The sequence below is a fragment of the Nuphar pumila genome, chromosome 4, assembly GCF_984573655.1.
Source record: "Nuphar pumila chromosome 4, dmNupPumi1.hap1.1, whole genome shotgun sequence".
Taxonomy (NCBI): domain Eukaryota; kingdom Viridiplantae; phylum Streptophyta; class Magnoliopsida; order Nymphaeales; family Nymphaeaceae; genus Nuphar; species Nuphar pumila.
Window position 1 is genome coordinate 6,930,699 of NC_143252.1, and position 15,100 is coordinate 6,945,798.

General features: G+C 37.8%; 1 protein-coding gene across 2 annotated transcripts in view; it reads right to left on the bottom strand.

The window, feature by feature from the left end:
- Window positions 1–6,504: 6,504 nt before the first annotated feature.
- LOC149839205 (mitochondrial Rho GTPase 1-like) overlaps window positions 6,505–15,100 on the bottom strand; it is a 31,490-nt gene continuing 22,894 nt past the window's right edge. For both annotated transcript variants that reach the window (XM_090002378.1, XM_090002377.1), the window contains exons 10-15: window positions 12,354–12,565; window positions 12,125–12,194; window positions 11,698–11,810; window positions 8,752–8,902; window positions 7,968–8,154; window positions 6,505–6,900 (exon numbers count right to left, since the gene is read on the bottom strand). In XM_090002378.1, coding sequence (XP_089858504.1) covers window positions 6,827–6,900; window positions 7,968–8,154; window positions 8,752–8,902; window positions 11,698–11,810; window positions 12,125–12,194; window positions 12,354–12,565 — 807 coding nt within the window. In that variant the 3' untranslated portion in view covers window positions 6,505–6,826. The remainder of the gene's footprint in view (window positions 6,901–7,967; window positions 8,155–8,751; window positions 8,903–11,697; window positions 11,811–12,124; window positions 12,195–12,353; window positions 12,566–15,100) is intronic.

Genomic DNA, 15,100 nt, shown 5'->3' on the forward strand with positions numbered 1-15,100 from the left:
TGAACTGCAAGGCACCAGCAGTTTTAGGAATCAAAGCTATGTTGGTAGCGTTGATACGCTTCAAAATTTTCCTATGCTTGAAAAAATTGGAAATTGCACTACAAAAATCATCACCTACTATATTCCAAAAACATTCAGCGTCCGTTTCAAACACAGCTGCCCACACCTCATCCTTACCAACGTCCTGGATCAGTTTGTGGTTCTCCTCTTCTGACACTAGTGGCCCCTCATCACTAGGAAAATGGCCCCCCATCGGAGAGCTTGCAGAAAAAAGCTGATAAATAGTTTTCCTCCTCTTTTGGATACCGTCTTTATCAGAGACCATCACACCATTCTCATTGATCAGGTGAGTAATGTTTTTCTTCAAAATGTTGCGGTTGGTGTTCTGGTCACCTTCCCACAACCATCTTTTCCTCAACTTCTGCCACCACATGTCCTCCATTCTGCTTAGGATTTGGAGTTCATCCCTGAGAGTCATTTCTTGAATCACGCGGCACTCAGATAGAGGACCACCCGCTCCCTGAAGTGCCTCCAACTCCTCTTTAATCTTCTTGATATGAACTGAGAGAAAACCCACACTGGTTTTGTTTCTCTTTTAGACCTTTTTTGACGTGGTCTAGTTTGGAGGAAAGCCTGAACATCGGGTTACCACAGACAGGTTTCGACCAGCAAGCTTTAATAACCTCCTTGCATCCTTCACGATAAGTCCAGCACTTAAAAAAATTGAACGAGGAAACATCAGTCAGTTTGACAGCACTGCTGAGAAGGATACCGTTATGATTCGATATGGAGCGAGGTAAGAACCTAATAGAAGTGTTTGGGCATGCATCATTCCACATCTTATTCACTAACGCCAGATCAAGCTTACTAGCCCTGAATTTTTCGCCGTTTTAATTGTTGTGCCATGTGAATCGAGCACCAGAAGGATTTCCATGAGCCCACAGTGCACAATCATACGGTAGAAGGCACCAGAATCCGCATACTCCACACCTATTTTTGAGCCTTAAAAATTTGTGAAAAGTTTAGGCCATTGATTTTCAAAAACCTATCCAAATATCGGAATCGGATGATTCAAGAACCGATCGTTATGAAATGACATAGATTGCATATCTATGATAAGAACTTTAGAAAAGAAAAAACCTAAAATGCCCATTTTGCATATCCCATTTCAAAGGATTGTGTGTGTTGGACGGGAGGTTAGTTTTCACATTATTGCATTTCTGGAGAAGACATTAAAGATCGATGGTGCCACCTTTTTTTTTTTTTTAAAGGCAGGCTGGGGCAGTAGGGATGGCAGTGGACCGGGGGATCCGTTTGGACTGGGGATGGAGGACATGATGATCCAAGCAAGGATGAAGGTTAAAATCAAAACCCATGCAAGAATGAACTTACACCTTCTCCCGCCCCATCCCTGATCCCTGTTATTAAACCTTCATCTCCTTTAGGGATGACAGTGGACCGAGGAAAAACGGAGCCCCGCCCTGCCTCACTCCGTTTGGACTGAAAATGGAGTACATGAAACATAGATGGAGATGGGTATAAGGTTAAAATCAAAACCCGCGGGGATGAAGGGTAGAATTTTGAGATGAGGCAGGGGTGGAGACCTTGCCCTGTCCACTGCCATCCCTACCTACCAGTTATACAACTATACCATTGGGTTTTGAACCTGCAATGTCCCAACACAAGGTGACGTGCACTAGATGCTCCTACCAGACAAGCAGTTGGTATGGTGCCACTTTTTCTTGTAATACTAAAGATGAATCTAATAGATTTTTTTACTATAAATTCATATATTTTTTCATTTACACAGAGAAACCAATCTTAAACCAACCCTAAGATCATAGACCTAGCCATGCTGGCTTTGCTTGTCATAGTTACTATCACTCTCCTGGTAGCGTAAACCTTTATGGGCTTATCCTTGCCCACGGAGTCACCACGCTTCAGCTTGCGCAAGGGGGTGATGCCCATGGGATTTGAACCTTACGCCAAAACCCCTTTGGGGCTTATAATTTCATATTGGACATTGGTGTAGATTCTTATAAGGATTTGAATATGATATTATTAGATTCCGAAATACGACCAGATCTGATTTTACAAACTCAGATTATGTTGAATCTCAATAATTTGCAAGGAGCATCTTTGAAAAGTATGACTTAGGATCTGAAACTCAGCCCAGATGCCCTACCTACGTGCCAAGAAACATTATTCCTATGTCACAAAGACAAGTGGACATGAGGAAGCGTGATGCGGATTCAACTCGCAAGTTTGAATTTTTTGGAAAATAAGATATGAAGACATGAACCCAAGGAGGGGTTGGCGTAGTGTGGTGGAGCTTTGGCTGCTAGACAGGCAGTCAAGGTTCGATCCTCATGGGTGTCACCCTTTTGGGCAAGCCAATGCGGAGCATAGGCCCTGGGGGCACCTGTAGGTATGGCAGGCTGAGCCAGTGCGACCAGGTCTTCGTTCGTTTCTTCAAGTTATAAATCCAAAAAGGATATATAAAGACATGAACACAAAATTACTTTTAATCAATAAAAACCTAATTTTTGATATTTTAATGTTAAAATGCATTTTATTGAAAAAATACTTTAATATATTAAAATAATATTATAATATTATCCATACGTGACGTGTTCATGTTCATGTGTCATCTCGTACCACTAAGGACACACCACCAAAACGGCATGTCCCTATGACAGCATTAATCCATCAAACTCATGGAGCAAAATATGCTAAATGTTGCAACTGTTCCAACAAAGTCTTATAACGTTAACCGTGAGGAACTGTGAAATTCTCAACAGAAGTTCTGTTGCCCCCTACTTGATCAAGAGTAGCACATAAAAAACAACATTGCATTTTCCTGCTGACTTTTGAACACAGAATGCATGTTACGGGTGACACTATTTGAATATTTTAATACTTTTTAATAATATTTCAATACAAATAAATTTTTTTGGATGATCAATACAAATGTTTTTATCGGAAGCATAAACGTCGTTTTTCATGAGGGGAGTGGAGAACTTTGATGAAGCTTTCGTAAAACTGCATGAAAAGAAAAAGGAAATGACTCACTGAAATCCAGAAACGAGTGGCTTGGGTGGGTTTGGTTCCAAGGTGTATTTGACTAGTGCATGTGCAGGCCAAACCGGTGTCGTGAAAGAGAGCGTTGGTCAGCTAACAGTGGTGGACGGCCGGGCCTTAGTTCCATTTTTCTAAGCCCACCATTATATGAATAAAGAGAGGTCACTTGAGGGAGTCGGATGGGTTGTTGGAGAAGGTAGATCTATTGAATTTTGGTTTGATCCATGAATGCTATGGTTGCCGCTGAGTGCATCTACCTATGTGAGAGAAGAGTCTACAAGATAAAATATTCAAGAAGGTACGGAACAACAAAGCCCCTCCAAGAACTGCAGTTACCTTAAGATTCACAATGGGAGAGAAGTTGCTTACTCAGAACCGCCTACAAAAGTTGGGTTTTCAAATGTCAAGCACGTGTGAGCTATGCAGAAGGGAAAAAGAAATAGACAAACACATAATCCTAAGGTGTCCTTTTGCAACACACATATGAAAATTAGTATCCCATTTGTTTGAAAGGTTTTGGAGACCAAGGGTCAATGTAAAAGACAACTTGGTCAGGTGGACAGACAGAAAATTCAAGGAAAAACAAGTTCATGCAAGTTGAGATATAGCCTATCATGTGGTGATATGGAGGAAAAGAAATGGGGCAATTTTTGAGAGAATTGCCAAGACTTCGCAACAAGTAACGAAAGATGTAATTCTGAGAGTGCAAGAGCAGGTGGTGCGCATTCTCAAGCATTCAGAGTACTCGGTGACTGCTCAATGGAGTCATTTACCACACCCAGACCTCTTCACAAGTAGTGAGTTAAGGTTAACATCCACAACATCTTTCAAGAAAAATGATATATGGGGTACACGATGTGCACTCAAGGGAGTTATATAGTGGAGGCAAGGTGTTTATTTATGATGGAAAACTGGAGGAAAGGGGATGGTCTGCATGATTAAAAATCCTAAAGAATGTGGGAGTTGAAGGAAAAGTAATTATAGAAACAAATTGAATGGACATCTATTATTGAGTATTACAAGTTTTAGGAGTCTGAGAGGGGAGTTGCCTACTGAGCTATTAACAGTTTTGATATCGTTAACATTAGCTACAATTACTGTATAGTTCAGTTTCTTGTGAAAAACCCAGCATAGTTGGCGAAAAAACTGTATAGGCACTCATTGATAAAAGGGTGAATTTTTCTGTATACACTCTAAAACAATTAATTGATCAATGAACCGGTAGGTGTTTGCCTAACCCCAACTTGCCTATCAAAAATAAATAAATAAATAAAGACAGGTCACCTAAGACAAAGATTCCTGGTCAACAATAGTAAGTTGAGCCCGTGAAGAGTTAAAGCATGGTTAAAAAACCCAGTGACTCTTGACTCAGGTAGGTCAACTCAGTGACTTGTCAGGATTTTGTTAACTTTTGAATTTACATAAAAATAATGTATATTAATCAAATAAGTACAAAAAAGCTACAAAAGGTTATGATAAATTCTAAAATTACTAAATAAATAAAAAATCATGCTAAGTTACAATTAAGCCACAACCAGTCATTTACTAAGAAGAAACTGCATTGAAATTCAAGATCTTCAATAATTTTCCTCTGGACAAGTCAATCGAGTCTAGACAAGTTTTTACTCTAGACGAGTCTGCCCACTGGGTTGACCCAGTAAATGAGCAATCTGAGTTAACCAAGTCAACAAGTTTGATACAGCAAGTTTTTAAACACCGAGTTAAGGCACCTTTCCCCCCTGCCAATAAAAGGTGGCTATCGGGTCTAAGAATTCTTCATACTAACGGAGGTAGGGAGAAAGACTAAGACGGATCTTCTGCTCCGAATAGTTCCATATTGACTTCTCTATCATAATCCCTTGCTCTAGTTCCTCATGTCTTAGTTTTCAAAAAAAGTTCAAACTCGGGTCAAGCTAAAGTTAAGATCCATCATCAACTTAACAAACAAACGGCTCAGATACATCATCAACTTAACAAACAAATGAACAATCAAATTTAAAAAAAAAAGGGGGGGGGGGGGAATTGACTGACATATTAAACACAAGCCAAATAGCTTCCCACTCGAAGGCCACATCCGAGCCAAGTCTCTCCTTTGGTTATGAAAGACCCAGCTGAGTTTCAAAAATTTTACTTTTAAATCAACTAATAATTTCAGAAACTTGTATCATTTTTTTTTAAAAACTCGCCACCAATATATATAAAACCACATACCAAAACTTAGTACTGATTCCTATTAGAAACTCGTACCAAACTTTCAGATATGTGTTGTGTTTCACCTAAAATGTACCCACACCCGCCTATCAAAAAAACTATAAAATGTACCCACACCCGCACTTGTCTCTGGCAACTATGGTTTCAACCAGGCCCAAGCAAATCATGATATGATCCATCAAGACTCCAGGTCATTTCAAAATGTGAATTTTTAGCAAGTTTTTATCGTATTTCAACTCCCAAGGTTGATAAGATCATCCAATATGGGTGTGGTTACAGATGTGATTAGGAACCCAATGAATTTGACAAAATCACACGAAGATGGTAATCTTAACCTGCCAAAAGTATCCACTTAGTTTCAAGGGTTGCACCGGATTTACAGTCAGGACAACGACTGTAACTATGACAGGCATAGCCAACGCAACTAAATCTCTGATCATAAGGCTACTTTACCTGTTACTCATGTGATGGGGGGGGGGGGGGGGGGGGCAGGGCAGCACGCACACAAAATCTTTGCCAAGTGATGGGGGCACATATGGAAAACACACAAAAAAAGGATTCCTACAGAATTTTGGTAAAGAAAGTGAACCAGTCATTCGCAGGCTCCCGCCCAGAACAGAATTCATAAGTGCTACCTAAATGGATACTCAACCGGAAAATGAAATGGGATTGCTGGCAGAAGTTAAGCTACACCCAATAAGTTGCTCGCCCAGATGGAAGCACTCGTTCAGATTTTCTTATACATCAAGACACAATCAGAATGGTTCCTCCGCATCACCACTGTGAGTGGCTCAAGTGAGCTGGGTGAAATGACCCGAAGGGGTTGCCCATGTGGTCGCAGGTTAATGGATAGGTAGGGAGGTCTCCCCCTACCGAGTTTGAGTCCCCACGTGGAAGCTCCGCTCCATAGGCAAAGCCAGAGTCTTCCTGGGGGTTGAGGGGTGGTGCCCACGGAGTTTTACACTGCTGAGACAGCGGCTAGTACAGCAGACTAAGACCATCGTGGCCAGGTCTCTGATCCCAGGTGTGATTTCTTCCTTCGTTTAACATAACCAAAAAAAGAAAGAGGAGCCAGGTGAAATGTGAAGCTCCCTTTTCCAAATGCATGCAGTTATGAAAGTTGTGTTTGGTGACTAGTGAAGCATCATAATTTGTCGGACAAGTCTTAGAAAATCGATCAGCAGAAAATAATTAAACATGGATCATGGATGCACGTGAAAAAGAATGCATTTATAATGGAAAACATCCCTTCCATGTGCCTGAGATGGCTGCTAAACATAGGATAGGATAGCATAACCTACAAGAGAAAACACAAGCATAACAAAGGCCTAAACAGAGGAATCAAATCAGACCTTACCTGGCCTCTCCATATCAAAAATATCTAGCTGCTGTACATTTTAGGTTCCCAAATGGATCACATGGAAAACAAACGTGAATCACAAGAGAGGAAAGTTTTCACGGCACCTACCCCGACATTCCCCTCTATATTATGATGAAATGCCAAACTGCCATGGCTGGAGACGACAAGAAAAGTCTAGCCAGATGAATGCTTGCGTGCTGCATATACCCTGTAAGCAGCCAATCCAACCACTGCAACTGCCGCCCCAGCTGGAAGAATGAAAGAGGTTTGCAGTTACAGAGAGATATTTTACTAGCAAGAGAAATTTGGGCACTGTTCATGTACAGATAATTGCTATTCAACCATGTATCAGATAATGACTTGAAGCATGTAACAATGTGCACATTATATTTGGTAGTATCAATAGTATTTTACCATCTAGTACAAAGTCATATCGGCAAATGTTATTTACTAATTCAACCCTGAAAATGTGTTTATCATGGTTTGTTCACCAAGAAATGTGCATTTGTTCTAGTTATTTCAATGTAAAAGTCTTCTTTTTATTAATAAAATTTTGGTGCAATATGGGCCATTAATTTTCAAACTCAACAAGAAAACATGTTTCATCAACAAAAATCACCTAACTGAATACATTCACTAAATAAATTAATGACCACATATACAAGGCTTGATCCACAAAAGGTTTAATAGAATATTTCAACTAAAGCAGTATTGTACTATTGATAGCCACAAATACAATCTCTCTCTCTCTCTCTCTCTCTTTATATATATAGAGTAAAAGAGGTTTTGCTTCTTCTTTCGCCAGTGCCAATGTCCGGAAAAGGAGGCAGTCGCGATAGCGAATATATATGGTAATGATAAGGTGCTCCCGGAGTACCTACTCCCACTTAATAGAAGCTTTAGATTTTCAAATTTCTTAAACTTTTTTTGTTGATCAGACCTTATAGATATGATCTATAAGCATTATTTAGTAGAAAACAAGTTTTGGATCATGCGATTATAGCATACATGTATGTTTTTTAAGACCTTTAAAAATCAATGACTCACAATGTATCAAAATTTCACGACTTAAAAAATCCTATTTTTATGTCCAAAAAACATGATCCAAAGCATGATTCCTATCAAATAAACAATGTTGAGTACATCCATAAGGTTTAATTGAGAAGATACAACCTACAACCATGACTTATAGTATGTAGGAGTAAGGTACTCCCGGAGCACCAGAGCATTACTCTTATATATATATATATATATATATATATATATATATATAAGAAAAAATCCAAAGTTATCAAATGACATGAGAAACAGTTACCTGAAACAAAAATGAGGGAGCGGTTCACAATCTTGCGATACTGCTTACGGTTTCGGCCAGCTTCAGTTTCAGGAATGCTTAAATGTGGGTGCTGGGCAGCATTGATGATCTTGTGGAATAGATTGTTGATATCCCTTAACTTTACGCTGATGGTTATAGGTGCCTCTATTCCCATGTCCTGGCTAACCTACAATACCAAGATTATAACCATTACAACTAGGAGTATGAAAAACACTGGAAAATATCCTTGGCATGATACGACCTTGTGCCAAAGCCAAACTGAGAAATAAGGGATAAAAATACATGGATTGCAATTCTGAAAAACAGAACCTGAAGGATTTGCAACCAAAGCTCAAAAAAGTAAAGAAGATCAAGGACATGGTTTCTCAGTACATCAGAGATGTATTTTATAAACATTGCACATTGTCAAACAAGTAGCATGGTGTACAACTAGTTGAATGCATACACGTTAATTTACAACGAATGCAGTACTGGTCCTACTGGATAAGGAATTCTAAGATAGAAAAACCTCAAAAAAAAAATCAACTGCACAGTGCACAGCTTACAAGTGTATATTGCCTGTAAGTAGCTCTCTGAGAAAAAAGAAAAGGAAGAATCAAGATAGTTCATAAAACTGGTAACAAACTAATCAAACCAAAAAAATTATTGAGGGAAGAAAATTAAAAGAATTTGGCCAAACATGATCAAAGTTTGCTGATTACACATGAAACGAAAGCCTTTTTCAATATAAAATATCAATCTCAATTTAATCAAAAGAGCATACTCTAGTCGAGTCTTGTACAGAGGTTGGATAATGAACTAGATCATCCTTAGCAGCAACAATGAGGGAAGGAATCTCAATGCCACTCTCTTCCCCATAACTTGCTACCTCGACAAGCAGGTCATTAGCTTGTCTCCATGAACTTTCATCAGAACTGAAATTGCAATATCAAAATCACAATAACATTAGTTCCACTTATATCAGCAAACGATGCAGTTAAATGTGTTTCTTAGGTCACATGACAAATATAAATTACATATTCAAAATAAATAATCAAAATAACCTGAATAATTGAATTTGTTGTTGCAATTTAAAAAAAAAAATACAAAACATTACACACGAACCATTTTTTTTAAGAAAGTGCACTTTAGATTTGACAATCGTCAAACACAAGGACCCCACTTCAAATTTTATGATTTAAACTCCATAGCGATATTAACATGGAGACAAAATGTTGAAGACTTGGCATAGCTGGAATGAATTTTGTAAAGGATGGAGGGGGTCTTAACTCTTAACTATTGTTTAGAACCTGGCAAGTCAAGCGAAATCAGCATCAGACCTGGACAACCAACCCAACAGGTCAGTGGGATTACACACACGTGTGTGTATGTACGTATGTAGAGAGAGAGTACATTTGGTATATCAATAGCATCATAGTTCCAAAAAATTTCTTCTTAAGTAGACTTTGCAGATGTATTTGTCATTGCAACGCACTCTCGCATGCACACACATGCAAGCAGGAACCCATATGTAGTACATTTGGTATATTGATAGCACCATATTATCTAGCAGGAAGTCATAGTTCCAACTATTTTTTGCTTAAGTTGACCCTGCAGATATATTTGTCATTTCAGAATGTATTATTTCAAACTTAAATTCAGACTTCTTTAAATTGTAAACTTTTGGAGCAAGCACAGCACAAAAACAAGCAAACACGCATGCAGGCAAACAAGGCCAATAGCAAACAGCAGTATAATGTTATATTTTGTAAGGTTATATCCCAAGTAATGCTATATAGTTATAGAAGACTTATACCAACTACGTAAATGGCTTTTTGATAAAAAATCTCAAGATTTTTTCAAAACAAACAATTTTTGCATACAAAAGGTATAACCATAGCGAAGTCATGATGCCCAAGAGTTTTGTTGTTCAACAACAATAGCCCCAGAATAAATCCACTTCTAAATAATGGACTTTATTGTTTTAGAATTGATAGCAATTCTAAGTCTTTGGATTCGGTCTTGGGTATGAATAACTCTCATGATGCTGTTAAGTTGTCAAGCCATCCTGCATTTGCTAATTTGGTTCATGAAATCAACAATTTTGAATCAAGCCCCTTGGACAAGAATTTGGCTTCAACGGAGGTGACTAAACCGGATGAGACTTTTTCTACAAGAGATTTTGGTGCCAGCTAGGTAGATTTGCAAAATCAAGATAAGGTAGACGCATAGATGAGGTTGACAGATTTACTGCTGATGTGGTGACTTTGGAAGATTCAGGGGTTCCCAAGGCGGATGCTCATGGTTGGCTTGGCTTGGCTTGGAAGCTACTTGTACGGGTGTTAGGAATCCTCAAGATGATCAAATTGGTAGCATGGATAGTTCTCTTGGTAAGATTAGGCAATTTCCTAATGATGGTGCTAATCCTAATGTGGATGTTAGGAAAGAGGATGTGGTTTCATTGAGAAGGGACTTCATTAAGGAAGGTTAATCTCAAGGAGGTTTTGTAGACCCTACCGTGGCCAGCAACAAGGAGTCTTCTAAATCAGGAAGCAAAGAATCTATGCTAAAGAAGGGTTTTCCGTCTCCCTCCACTAAAAATGTGGGGCATCCTAAGAAAATTATTCAAAAGGAAGGCACTATGGAGAAACAAGTTTGGGTCTTGGATCCATCAGCCTTGCATCCAGAACAGTCATTAAAATTCAGGTCCTTTGAAATAATTGTTTTGGGTTTGGATTTGGGTTTCTGTCTGTCACATGGGTGCGGGTGCGGCGCAATTTAAAAAAATTTGGACACGGGGACTTGGCTATATATATATATATATATATATATATATATATCAGTGATATGTTGAAAATATCACAAAAAGATGATTTTCTAATTGTTAACCTATTATGATATTTATGTTTTTATCTTAAAAATATTAGGGAAAGCATTTATTGTACTATTCACATATTTATGTTTAATTTTGGGGACTTGCCAATAAAATGTGAGAGAACAGAAGATTCTAGAATCTCATGATAAATTATCGAAGGGGGGAAAATACCTCTTCTAAGGTAATATACTCACCTAATGGTTGATGTTTAAAAATACAGAAAAATTTATAACAAAACAAAATTTAAATTACCATAGTTTCACAAACGAGGGCTATTTTAATCCAAAATTCCTTCAGAAATTTGGCATACATGGACTAGCACTTGGAATTCACTAATGATAACAGAAAATATATATAAAAAGCATGTCCTTAAGGAAATATAAAGAAATCTTAAGTGGTGTATGTGATTCAATTATAATACAGCAAAATTTGCTACCAAATTAAAGCCTTCAATTTCAAAAGCAGTTGATGTATAAAACTGCAGGTGACATGTAGCAAAAAGAATTGGAGAGTGGCAAAAATAGTTTCATGAACCACATTGTTAATTAGAAAATACAATATGCTCCATTCATAGAAAGCCAACCAAAAGCAAAAAGAATATTTCACACACACAGGGCATCCAACGCAACACCGAATTGCAAGTTTTTATCCTTTTGTCAATTAGAAGTTATAAACACCAAAAAAAGAACAAAGGGAAACAAAAAAACATGTCACCCCCAGTAAATTAGGGATACAAGACTGCCGAAAGGTGCCAAGCAAAGCATGTTGAAAGCCAAGATTTGTGATTGCAAAGCCATTTACAAGAGCCATCATATGTATGCAGAAGAAATGCATGAAGAACTACATAACAAATACCTGTCATAGATAAACACGGCCACATCACATGCAGCCAAGGATTCCTTATTGGACAGAAGGCTCCTGACTCCATCAGCAGGTATCTCACGCAACACAAGGGTCTTTCTCGTTGCCTGAAAAGATTGAAAAAAAACATAAAAAAAATGTACCCACCTCCAAATTTTTTATTAAATCTGCAGCCCAAGTACTTGGATATTTTCGATCAATTTACAAGTTGCAGCTAACACAAAAAAGAACAGCTGTCATTGAAGGCATGAAAAAAAGGATACATGAACATATCATGTATATCTACAGGATTCTGAATGAAATGACAAAAAATATCAAATATCATTTAAATTAAACTGAAAAATGCAATGCATCGTTTGAATTATCATACAAATAGGACAAAACCATTATATCAAGTTACAGATTGGCACGGTAAACTCACTCCGTTTTGCTCAACAATATTAGCGGCTAATCGGGGTTCAACAGTCGATATATATTTGTCTGAAAATGGCCTGAAATTGAAATATTTGCAAGTGGTCAGGACACCGATAGTAATCATAAATATGGAAGTGGCAGAAGACAAAAGAATAGAAAACTTCAAGCATTTGCAGGAACTAAGTTAACCACAACTTATAATAAGTAGTCCCATAAGACATCAAACTCCATCTCACCTCCCAATAAATGCATTCAGCAAAGCAGATTTCCCAGTATTTTCTGGACCAAACACAAAACACTGGAAAACATTTCTCTGTGTCTGCTTTTTCTTGCGATCTATCCGCCTTCTTCTTGTTACATGAAATGCCAATGATGGATTGCCAGCATATCCAATATATATTAAATTGGCCAGACTATTGATTGGATCCAGTAATGTCATAAGTGCCCACTGCAAAATGAAGTTCATGTCAGAGTCTTAGAGATTCATCAGAAACAAATAAGTTTGGAATAAAGAAATCATTTGATTGTGACCAAAAAGAAATAATGGACAAAAGAAGGTCATTCAACCAACCAAAGAAAAATAAAGCCTTACACATAAAACGACTGCATGAAGTATAAGATTTTCGTTCTTTGAGGAAGCATGTAAAGAGTTACATTAAGAAAAATATGCAGCATCAGTACAAAGCTTATGAGAAGTCAGCTTAAAAACAGAATAAAAATCAAAAGAAAAGGCTCCTTGAGCTTGGCTTGAGAAATTGTTCAACAATTAAATTATTTGGCTCAAGACAGAGTTATTACCAACTGTCTTTGTATATTTCTACCACCTAAAAATATATTGTTAAATTCTGCTTTATATAGATTGCATAATTACTACATCGGATAGTGCCTAAGAAATAAAAGACATGAAGCAAAAGCTTGAAAGTTGCGCGTTGAAAAGGGATGCATATTTTTAATATAAATATGCCACTTATTTGGTTGCTCATGCTTACCAAGCAGCTGGTGCTAAACTGTTAAAATATGGTGTATCTTGTATATATATATATATATATATATATATATATAGAGAGAGAGAGAGAGAGAGAGAGAAAGATACATATACATATATTTATCTCATATATATGTATATGTATATATATATATACACACATATCTATCTCAAACCCGATAAGGGTATTTATGTAAATCCACATGTTTTATGCATATTCTCATTTGAGAATATGTTGTAATTTGTTTTCCTATTTTTCTTTTTGTCTTTTTCCATTTTTTCCTTTTTACTTTTTCATAAAGTGTACCATGGGGGTCCCCACTACACAAGTTGGAAGCCCCTCCAACGGTTACTTTTATAACCGTTGGAGGGGCTCCAACATGTGTATTGGAGCCCTCCCCATGTCTCCATATCATTATAAATAGGGGTGAACCCCTTTAGGTTTTACCATGCTTTTGTAAAGCCCCTCTTGGGATCTCATATATTGAAGTTCATATTTTTTTATGCTTTTGTGCATGTGTATCCGTGCCTTTGTGCACTTGTGAGTGTTCTCCCTTGTGCCTTTGTGCACTCTTTGCTTTTCTTGTATTGTGTTGATACACAAAATCTCTTTTTATAGAGATTTTCACATGGTATCAGAGCAAGGTTGTTTGGAGAAAGAAATTGTTGCGGTTCTTCACAATATCAAATGCCTCAAAAAGTGTGCCTTCAACTTTTTGGTGATTGGAGTGGAGATTCTTCTTCATTTAATATTTTAGAAGATTATTAAGATTTAAAATCTTATTATGGTATGTATTCTTTTCTCTCATCTTACCTCTCTAATGGGCGAAAAAGACTCTCATTTCTCTCTTGGCTTTAAACTAAATGGCTCAAATTATCACGTGTGGGCCGAAAATATGGAAGCTCACATCAAAGGGAAAGGGCTTTGGGGTTACGTTCAAGGCTCGATTCCGGAACCGGAGCCTAAAATCACTTTGATTAAAGAAGGGGAAATCAAAATTCTTGAGGAAGATGAAAGAACTAAGGCTCTTGAGGAGTATAGTAAGAAACATGAGAAGTGAGAAATGAAGAACTTCAAGATCTTGTTTTGGATCTTTTTTTCCATTGAGACAAGAATCAACGCCAACATTATTAAGTTTAAAAAGGCTTCTCAAGCATGAGAGTACCTTGAGAAGATGTATACTTCTAGGGACTTGTCCCATAAGTATTATCTCCAAAAGAGGACGCTAACCCTTCTTTACGGAGAAATAACTATAAGAGAGTATTTTGTCGAACTCTCTTCCATTTGGGATGAGCTTGCCATGCTTGAACCCAAGAGGGGTGAAGAAGCCATAGAGCTTCGTAACTAGCAATTAGAAGAAGATCGATTTTTTAACTTTTTGAATGGGCTAAGGCCCGAGTTTGAGCAAATATGATCATCTCTCCTATCCTCTTTCACCTCTCCCTCTCTTGAAGATGTTATAACTAAATTAAGTGGAGAGGAAACTCGTATGGGGATTAGTAAGCAAAATCCAAGTGTGCTTGCAATGCCCACAAATCAAGAGGAGTGTGATGGTGTTAATGTCGTTTTTAGGCCCGGTAACAATTTAAGGACATATAAACTTCCTCATTTTAAGAACCAAAATCAAGGTAGTCAAGGTGGAAGAAGAGACTATAGCAAAATTTTGTGCCATTTTTACAAAGAACCGGGTCATATCAAACCGGTTTGCTCGAAATGGAAGAAACTTCTAGCAATGGCAATTACATCTCAACCACCAAAAGAGGAATCTTCAAATGGAGCTCTATCTCCCAATCAAATTATGGAGGCTCTTCAACCTCTTCTTAAGGGAGCTATTTTCAGTGCCACCGTATCCACTCCTTCTCCTCCAGGCAGTGTTGTGAAAAGCGTTGAGGCATAGCGAGGCGCTCCACCAAAATCTGAGGCGAGGCGTAAGCCTCGAGGCGTAAAGTGTAAGCCTCAAAGTGTTTTATTTTTAAAACTTAAAAAAACTATAAAAA